This window comes from Rattus norvegicus, chromosome 6 (genome assembly GCF_021556685.1).
Source record: "Rattus norvegicus strain SHRSP/BbbUtx chromosome 6, alternate assembly SHRSP_T2T, whole genome shotgun sequence".
Taxonomy (NCBI): domain Eukaryota; kingdom Metazoa; phylum Chordata; class Mammalia; order Rodentia; family Muridae; genus Rattus; species Rattus norvegicus.
Genome location: NC_141539.1, coordinates 55824705 through 55835236, shown reverse-complemented (window position 1 = coordinate 55835236; position 10532 = coordinate 55824705). Strand labels below are relative to the sequence as shown.

The 10532-nt window shown below is 35.3% G+C and overlaps 1 protein-coding gene across 3 annotated transcripts in view; it reads right to left on the bottom strand.

The window, feature by feature from the left end:
- Positions 1 to 2146: 2146 nt before the first annotated feature.
- The window catches only part of Sypl1 (synaptophysin-like 1), an 18919-nt gene continuing 10533 nt past the window's right edge, over positions 2147 to 10532 (bottom strand). For 2 of the 3 annotated variants that reach the window (XR_015622048.1, XM_087554060.1), the window contains 4 exons: positions 8678 to 8802; positions 6354 to 6561; positions 3686 to 3871; positions 2147 to 2389 (listed from right to left, as the gene is read on the bottom strand). Coding sequence is in view for 2 of the 3 variants with exons in the window: in XM_087554060.1 (XP_087410186.1) it covers positions 2255 to 2389; positions 3686 to 3871; positions 6354 to 6359 (327 nt within the window). In the remaining variant the exon portion in view is untranslated. The remainder of the gene's footprint in view (positions 2390 to 3685; positions 3872 to 6353; positions 6562 to 8677; positions 8803 to 10532) is intronic. The other variant, NM_001014263.1, reaches the window with a different exon arrangement.

The window sequence follows — 10532 nt, the reverse complement described above, 5'->3', positions numbered from 1 at the left end:
CAGAAAAACACACACACCCAAACACTTAGGATTGGTTAAGGAAAACCAAATTGTAAACACTACAAAGAGAGAAGGTTACATGCATGAAGTCTTTCCCGCTTCCCGGCCTGTGTCCTCTAGCCCCTTGGACTCCAGACTAAGTCCTAGACACAGCTAAGATTTCTGAAGAACCTATGTGCTGAAGACATTTCACAAGCTCTATACCAATTTGCTTTTCATATATGTTTTTGAAGTTAGAAAAAAGATTTATGTGTTTTGCCTGTATGCATACGGTCTGTGAATGTATGTAGTACCCATAGAAGCCAGAAGAGGACATTGGATCCCCCTTGGAGTTATAGGTGGTTATGTCATGTGGGTCCTCTGGAAGAGCAGCCAGTGCTCCCAACTCCTGAGCCATCTCTCTAGCCCAAGGTCAGGATTCTTATTTCCATGTTTTCAGATACAAATGTAAGCTTCACCTTGTTAGTCAGCTCCTGAGCTGGCCAAGGGCAGGTTCAAATCCCAGTAGTTTAGCTGCAGGATGGGGAGGTGAGGAGGAAAAAGGAAGAGTGGAAGGAGGGAGGAAAAGAGGGGGTAAGGAAAGAGAGAGAACAGGAAAATAGTACTGCCTGACATACCCCAGACTAGCCTCAAACTCCCCAAGTAGGGAAGGATGACCTTGAACTTGGAGTGCTGAGATTCCAGGCTTGAGCTGTCATAGCTGGCTTATACAGTCGTGCAGAGGAATGAAACCAGGGCCCTGTGCACGCTAGCTAGACAAGCAGTCTGCCAAGAGAAATAGAGAAACAGGCCCAAAGTTGTATCTTCTATCTTCTCAATCAGTAATCTTTCCTATTTGAGTGACCAATTAGAAAATATTTATCAGGAAAACAATCTTAAGAGTTATAAATATTTTTCAAACAAGAATGAGTGTCTGAAGCATTTTAGTCTGTTTTATTGGCACTTAAGAATACTATTGTAATTCTATCTCCTGCTTTGAAAAGAGGTTCCATATTCCAACAATTATACCTCTAGGATGAAGAGTTCATTGCAATATAACAACAGGGCATTTTTTATTTTAACTTTTTTATTGTTTGCTTATTAAACATACATTCTCAAACTGACACTTTGCCATGAATAAAGCAACAAAAATAAGGCAATACCATAAGATGTGCTTTACATACAAACATCATCCTGGAAGAGTAGGAAGTCTGAATCCATGTACAACAAAAAAAGCCAGGAACAAAAAGCACTGTATTCTGAACACACACAAATGTGTATGTATGTAAAGACAGCACACACACAATACAGTTTACTTGGGTTCTTTATGAGCATAATTCCTTAATCATCCTTTGGAAGAATGAATCTTAAGAAATAAGAAATCTGAACTGCATTTATTTTCACAATATCAATGTTAAACTTAGGAGAAGCAACTTCATTGACTAAATGTTAAATATTTCAAGAGTAAAAGGCAACCTTAATTTTTAGTAACCCTCTAAACAGGGTCTGGAAAACAGTAGGTTTTCCTCTCTTGGTATGAACAAAGGATGGTAAGCAAGCATCATTGAGAGTGTGGACACATAGAAAACCATCTTGGGAACCGTGCTCTTCACAAGCCTAAGAAACCACCAGAAATAATGAGTAGACCCCATGCAACCCAAATGCAAAGCTAACTCTATACATGTTACAATTTTCAAACTCTTGCTTCTAAGACAATTTTAGTACACCTAATAAGTACAGCAGGTCATTTAGAAAAACAGAAACAAAATATATACCCAGTCTTTGCAATTCAAATTTTTTTTAACATGAACAATATTCAAATATAAAATTGCACTAATTTTTTCTAAATATGATTTATGCAAATAGGTTTTCTTAAACAAGCCAAGCCTTAAGGATATGATGTGTACAAACTACCAGTAGTGTATATTCCAAACATTCTTCCTATATTATGATACAACATAACTGTTCTCTGAGTGAAGGTTTATGTTAAGTTTAAGGTGTAAACACTTTAGAAGCAACTTAGTTAAATTATTGTTCAGTTAAAAGTAACATCATCTCATAACAGGCTCCTGAATTTTCAAACTTACATGTAAAAATACATTTACATCTTAAATTTCTAGAAAAGGCACGTTTTATGTAGAAAAGCAGCAAATTTTTAAACCCACAATTTACTGAAAAAGCCATTACTTTTTATTAGAAACAATAATGCTTCTCAAGATGTTGGCAACAAGGCATAGTATAGCACACATTTCATACAGTGTATTTCTCCCTTTAATTACATTCCAGAAGTGGGTGGGACACCTCCTTGGCCATGAGAAGCTGACGTATTTGATGGACTATGTAAGCTGGTCTCCTTGTACACAAACCAAGCATTTCCTCCCCAAAGTATCATATTCAGAAAGCCAAAGATCTATGAGAGAGGAAAACAAATATGAAAAATCTAATGTTTGCTTTAAAATACATACAAAGTAGAATAAAAAACGAAGACTACATACAGCCACTATACAAATTATAGATGTATGACATGCATAATATGTTAAACCTCTATATCTAACATAAAACAACCAAAATGAAAACCTTTTATTTCTGCATGTAGAACTTGTGATTGCATGTGAGAAAAGTGAGATCTTCCTTTTATTTGAATTTAGACTTTGGTATCCAGGGTGAAGAGGGTCAATGGGAAGCCGAGTTCATATTTTTTAAATTCTCATTTTTATTCATTCAGAATAGTTTGAATCTCTTATTTCCTTCACTCTTACGACTGCTCACTGCTATTCCAACAGCCAGAGCCAGAATTTTACTTTACATCCTGCACTGATCAACACCCAAAAATTTTCTTTCCATATACTCATGTGGAGACTAGATGAAATTTCAGAGGGGGAACAAATTAAACCTACCTGTTATTTAACAAAGTCCTTCCATCAATCTGTGATGACTTATGAATTAAGAGCTGGGTAAGCAGCTTGAGGTACTAAGTAGCAAATGCCTTACACTTCTTCGTGTAAATGTACACACAATTCTTCTGAACTTGTTCTACTCAAAGCACTCTGCTAGCATGAGCTTCAAGTACTGCCTCTTACATTACAAAGTTACAAATAAGAACGTGGGTAAATTGCTTTATAGGGCAGTACTGACTTAAACTTATATAAAAGTATTTTCTTAAAAAGCCTTCCAATATAGAATATCTCAACATTATTGATAATAAATTTCAGCTTGATAAAATAGAAAAATATTCAATGAATTACATATATTAAATTTTACGGGTTTAAGAAACTTTAAAAATATTAGTTTTATATATTCTTAATAAACCAGACTTAAGAGAACCGGATCAAAGTCAGAGCTGGCTCAAAAGTTGTGCCTCCTAAGAGGAATATAATGCATGAGCTGCATACGTTTTCTCAGCTGTACAAGCTAACAATACTGCCTTTCACATTCTTCTCAGAATGGCTGAATAACTTAAGATACTATACCACAATGGGTGGCACATCATTATTAATATTTTTCAGTCTTTATATCTTGGTTACAGGTCATATTTTTCATAAGTAAATATATATGTATACTTATACATACATACACACACACATATAAATTAGAACCAAACAGCTGAATAAAACAAGAATCAATGTATTCATATTATTGGAGGTTACTGCTTTCTTCAATGCTGTTCTAGTGAATGAAACAAACTGTGCAAGTATCAGATACTTACCACGGATACATTCAGGGACCCCATACTAGTCACAGAGACAAAGTAACATGACACTTCTGACTTACAAGGATCAAGTTCTTCAACAATTCTGTGTCCAGTAGCTACCTTAATATCTGTAAGAGCTTTAGCCCAGGCCGAGGAACTCACCAACCACAAAAAAGTAGCAACAAGAGTAACAATAAAGTCCTAGAGAAAAATAAGCAGTTAGTGCGCAATCGACTTAAAAGTAGCACATTTCAGATCAGCAATAAAGAAATCAGGCTTCCATTTAATTCCATGGCTCTTCGCTTCTCTGCTCTCTTCCCCTCTGTCCCTGTCCTCCCCACCCCACCCCTTCCCTCCACATGCTCATGGCCCGCCTCTCCTCTCCTCTCCTCTCCTCTCCTCTCCTCTCCTCTCCTGTCATTAAACTCCTCCACGTGAAACCATGTTTATAAAAAAAGTGAAGGATTACTGAGATCCCTGAAAATTATGTCCTCCTAGACTCTAGTGACACAGCAGTCTAAGTGAATGGTTCTACCTAGAGCCCTGCAATGCAGCTACCTGGAGCTTCTGGGCTCCAACCTAAGTTAAAGCATGATTTGTAAATGATTTTAGAGTTTGAAAATCCTTTTTGCTGTGTTTTATTTTTGATATTCCTGATTTAGTGCACCACTATGCCATCTGCTACTTAATACAAAAAGTCATATATTATTAAAAGATAAAAACCTAGACTAAAAAATCTGAAACTAAAATACTTAAAATAACTTAGTATAGAATTGAGAATGTTAAAAATCAACAACTTATGCTTATTAATCAATGGTACCTAAAAGTCAATGTTACATTTAAAATATATGATTCCTTTTTATACTTATGATTCAATTTAAATCATTCAAAATTTAATTTAACTTTAAAAATTTACTTTATTATTTTAAATTTTGTGTGCATGTGTGTGTCTAGGGAGTAGAGGGGAGCCCATTAGAGGGCACTGGATCCCCTTGGAGCTAGAGTTACAGACAGTTGTGAGCCTTATAATATAGGAGCTGGGAACTGAACTTGGATCCTCTAGAAGAACAATGTGTGTTCTCAACTCCTGAGCCATCTCACCAGCTCCTGAATTTTACTTTTATAAATAAGAAGCACCCATTTTGCTGGGCATGATAGCATACACCTGCATTCCCGGCACTTAAGAGCAGAAGGGGAAAGATCAGGAAGTTCAAGGTCATCTTTAACTACTTAGCAGGACAGCCTGTGCTATATGAGGCTCTTTATCACAAAAACAAAAGAAACAAAAAATAAATACTTCTCCTACATTTTATTAGCAAAAACCACTGATGAGACCAACTCTGGAATATCTGTATGATCAATAGCATCACTCTAATATAGAAATTTACTTATGACTCCCTGAGTGACATACAACTAGATTGTTTTGATCATATAGAAAGCTCTCTATAAACAACTTAGTATTACTTAAGTATAATATTTTTTAAATTATTAGATAGAGTACAAGAGAGGGTTAATTTTTTATTTAGTAAAAAAGGAATTTGTTGGGGTAGTTACAAAATGCAAAAAAAAAATCTTTTAATAACATAGAATTAAAAAAATTATCTGTGATCAATCTAGTCACTTCTTAAGGCAATGCCTAAAATGTTCAAAGCTACAGACTTCTAGGTTGTAATGAATAAACATTTTAAAAAGATAACTAATAGCCAAGAAGAATTTTATGAAACCATCTAGCTTTCTTATATTTATCAGACATGAATAGAAATCTGCATGATAAGAAATGTTTTACTTCTTTACTTACCATTAACATTCTTATGATCCAAGCAGCAAAAATTAAAAATAAGTTGGTAAATATAACTTAATAATTCCTTCATATTAAAACAGCCTTCTATTTAAGGTCAATTCACAACTTCTTTAAAGACTTCAGTGCTTTTTTTTCATAGGTACTAATGCCTAGTATCGCAAAACCTCCACACTACACTGACCTTACAGCCATTCCTTTATAGTGGAGGTCTAACATAAACCATGGCTTATCGCTAGACTTGCCATTGATAATCTCAAAGATTACTTTTATTTCTAGCTCAGTAGACTCTGAAGCCCTCAGAAGGCTATCAGGACTTCAAATCTAATCCTCTGCTGACATTCAAATGTAACTCACTGATACCAGTGATAATGACTATAAGAAGGATCTGGGCCAGTGTTTGGCATAACAGCAGCCATACACAATGTACAACATAAAGGGTCAAGTAGAGCCACATTCTAAAAAACATTCTATTTTAAAAGGTCAGATTTGACCTTTGGGCCCGAGTTTACTGATAAAGACCATGCAGTTCCCCGAGAAAAGGTAGTGGTATACAGGGAGTTTGGAGAAAAGGGTGAGAAATAGAAATGCGATTTGTGTCCTGCAAGTCTTCAAATTAAAGATACTAAGTTCTTAAATGTTCACTACTTAAAACTTAACAAGTTATCAAATATTTTAGTTTTCTAGGCTTAAAAAAAAAATCCCTGAAGTATAAACAGACTATGAAAATTGAAGTAAACTTAATAACTAAAGCTCTCCTCATGTCAAACACCTATGTCAATAATTTGTATTTCTGGTGAGAAGAACATCTGTAGTTAGCTTGAACTGTAACTTACTTATAGTGCACATACTATTTTTGTATAAAGGGATAAAACGGTTACTTACGATCATGGGCAGTTTGCGACTATCCCGGTAGAGGTTGGTGTAACCAACATAGAGGAGAAGGGCAGCAATGCAGTACAGGAACACCAAGACTGCAAAGGTGACATAGAACTGTGCGGAAGAGGAGTAATCACCTATGAGGACATGCTTTTCCCAATTCACCTTACACACATTGACATTTGGAGCTGAATGAAATGATGCCTGATTCAACCTATTAAAAAAAAAGACTCAAATAAGTAATGAATGACTGGACTCTCTGAACACAGAAATACTTAAACAGAGTATTGATATTTCAAAATATGATCCCCAAGTACACTAAGAACATTTTCTTTTTAAAAAAAGATTTAAATTGTTTAACTAAACTAAAAATTTCATACTACATATACCCATAAATTTATTCAGTTTATGACAGATTGAATATAAATGGAATTAAACATTTTAACATTTAGATACTATCTTCCTATAATAAAAATTTATCATATTAGGAGGAATTATAAAAATACTTCACAACTTACATTTCTATTCTAAGAAGCAGAGGTCTGTGTCACTAATTCTAGGAGACCAATTGTGATGATATTCTTTTTTTTAAAAAATTTATTTTCAACCAACCTAGAGACTCAGTTTTAATTTTTACTTTGTGGAGATGTTTTGTCTGCATCTATGTCTTTATATCACGTGTGCCTCATGGCTGCAGAGACCAGAGGAGTGTATGAGATCCTCTAGAACTAGAGTTCAGACAATTGTGAGCCATATGTGGGTGCTGAGAATTGAACCTAGGTCCTCCAAGAGTGCCCTTAACTGCTGACCTATTTCTTCAAACCCATGGTTCATATTTTAACCCTTGATTTATTAGCTAAATGAAAATTCATACTGCCTGACATTTTCCCCATTTATAAATTATAAAACCAACGTTATTAAAGATGGTTACTATTAACAAAACAAATGGATAAGAGATGGAAAATCTTTGATGATTAGTAAGCTCTCGGGATATACAGATCTTTAATGTGTATTTTACTTGCAGAGAGTACAGGCATCTTTAGCCTTTAGTCCTAGCACTCAAGAAGCAGAGGAAGGCAGATCTCTATCAATTCCTGGGTCAGCTATCTACAGAGCAAGTTCCTGGCAAACTAGAGATACATAGTAAAATCCTGAAACTTAACTCTCAAAACATTCTTAAAAGATTGTATTTTCAATTTATTGGGCAGAAAATTGAGTCTTTGAAAGGTTAAGTAAAGCAAGCTAAGCAGAAGATTCATATCCTAGACACAATATTTACAATAAACTTTTCAGTGAAATAGTGAACTCAGAGATACTTGTTACTGTTCATTTTCCTTTAAAAGTAAAATAAACACGGTTTTATTCTTGAGAAACATGTATTCTTTATGTATGTCTTAAAATGACATAAAACACTATTAGTTTGGTAACTGCGGAAATACGAGAAATATGTATCTTCATAAACTATGCTTGTGTTCTGGTAGCAGACTGGCTCACTAACAGAGTAGTCCCCATTTTTTCCCATCTCTGATCTACTGTGTTGTGGTGATAGTTTGCTTGGTTTTGAAGACAGGGCCTCTCTATGTAGTCCTCGGTGCCCTGGAACTGGAACTTCTTATGTAGAACCAGGCAATCCTCAAACTCACTGAGAAGGAGTGCTAGGATTAAGGTATGTGCCATCATGGCTGGCCCATTCAAACTTTCTCACAGAAGTTCATGTACAGAGTGCCTGGTTCTCTAGTGACACTCTTATGACAGGCTCTGGACTTGAGCCAAGGGCTTTCCTAGAGGCAGGAGGACATTTATGGGCATGCTTGCTTTACCATGAGATGAAGAACCGCCTTTGCCACACACTCTCACTACTAAGTGATTTTCTGCCCCAAGTGCATGAAGTCAACTTAGTGTGGTACAGACTCTGAAACTGTGGGCCAGAACAATTCTTCCTTCTTCCTTCTGTCAGGTATTTGGTCTCAGCAACTAGAAAGTAATAAATATACTCCCCTTTGTATATAGAGTTCCTTCTAGAGACCAGGAAAAATTTGCAGACAGGCACTGGTCTATACCATCGTCTGACTAAAGGCAAGTAATCATGCAAATCTAAAACATTCTACCACCTTCAGTAAACAAAGTTGGAAAACATTCCCAAGTCCATGTGTTTGAGGCAGTGTCTTGCCACACCAGATCGTCTTGGAATTCTCTCTTCCTATCTCTGCTCTTCCCAGGAGCAGAGACTCACGCGACATCAGGCCTCTGCCTGGATCCAGAATTGTTAAAGATACTAATGACTAAGTATGAAATTGGAACAGCTGTTGGACAAGTAAAAGATAACTCACCTGAATGGATAACCAAAAGTAGCTGTAATCGTCTTATTTTCACCAGGTGCAGAAAGACAATTCACTTGAATTTCTGTTTTGCCCTTAAACCCACCACAGGTGGCAAAAGCAAAGATAGAAGCAAACTACATAAAATGAAACCAAAAAATAGAAAACAAAACACAAAACGTTACTACAGCCAAAATAAAGGTCATTAAAACAAAAGTACAGAGATCATTAAAACCAAGTTCATAAGTATTCTAGAAATTACTAACCATACACTAAAAGCTTTATAAAAATGTACAAATGTCAACAAATGAGATTTTATTTTCCCAAGTATTATATGAACTTTCCCATACAATATGAACTTTAAAAAAAACTTCTGGGCCTGGTGGCAGAGGCAGGTGGATTACTTTGAGTTCAAAGTCAGCTTGGTGTACACAGAATCAAGAGTTCCAAGTCAGCAAGAAATAAGAGAGACTCTGTCTCAAAACAAGCAAACAAAAACAAAAAAACCAAAACCAAAGAAATTAAAATAAGACCCATTTTTCTGTATCAAAAATTTAAATGCAAAAACTAAAGGTGTTTTGGATTTTGAGTGCAAGTATGATTACTGATGTGAACTGTTAAAAACGAGAGGCTACTTCATGAGCTTGTGAAACATCACTTTCACAAATTTCAGGGTTTGAAAAAGTAGTTGGAAACCGCTTTCTTGATTATGTATACACTTATAATATAACAAAGCTTCCTTAAATTCTACCTGTAACAGAAAGACCCAGAAACATTCTAAGTATTGCTAGAGAGTCACATAAACTGGAATTCATCTATACAACAGGATAAGCTTTTAATTACAATATTGATGATTAATGAAACATTCTCATTACATAGAGAATTTATGTACAATATAATATTCATACAATATACTACATGTATATCCACATTTACACCTAAAGAGAGTAAAATTCAGAAGGGTTATACATAAAAATTTTAATATTGGTCATTTTTCAGTGCAATACAAGATATAAGACTTAACTTTTTTTGTTCTATAAATTGTTTTCCACAACAAAAATACTTTATTTTGGGTGCTATAGTATCTGAAATTTCAAAACTTCAGTAAATGTCAATGGTTCTTGTTTTCAAAATACACATGGAATGTACTTATCACCACTTCCTAATCTAAATGGCCATCGTATCAACTTCTTGGCTGGATTCTGCACTAATAGCCTTAATAGTAGTGTTCCTGGTTCCCTCTTTGCCACAATTTCAGTGCACTACTAATTTAAACACATATATAAGGCAGAGTAGATACCCTCTTCTAAAAGCCCTCAAACAACTCCTTAGTTCTTGAATGTCTTTTAGCTCCCTAATATCTTTAACTCACATATTACATTGCTTTTTCCTTTGCATTATTACATTCCACACATTACATATCTGCTGGCTAGTCATTAAACACCTCCTCCAGGGTCTCACTGGCTTTTCCCTCCAACTCTAACACATGCTCACTTCCTCACTTGCTCAGCTCACTACGCAGATGTAATCTCAGCAGAGAGGATTCTCCCTTACCACCTTTCTCTAACATTCTATGTACACTGTTCTATTTCTTCTTCATCACCTTTAAGATTGCCTATGTACTATACTTACTGTTTGCCCTTCCCAGAATAGAAAACTAAAGAGATTTGGGGTCTCTTTGCTAAATGTTACACACATCCAACATTAGAAACATTTTTATGTATAATTCCTATCAAAGCCTACAATGTTAAATATGTGATACTATAGTTTGGATGTGTGTTCCCTAGATGCCAGTACATACTGCCAACCTATGGCATGATGGGGACATGGAAGAACCTTTAGTAAGTGGAGTCTTACTAAAAGAAAG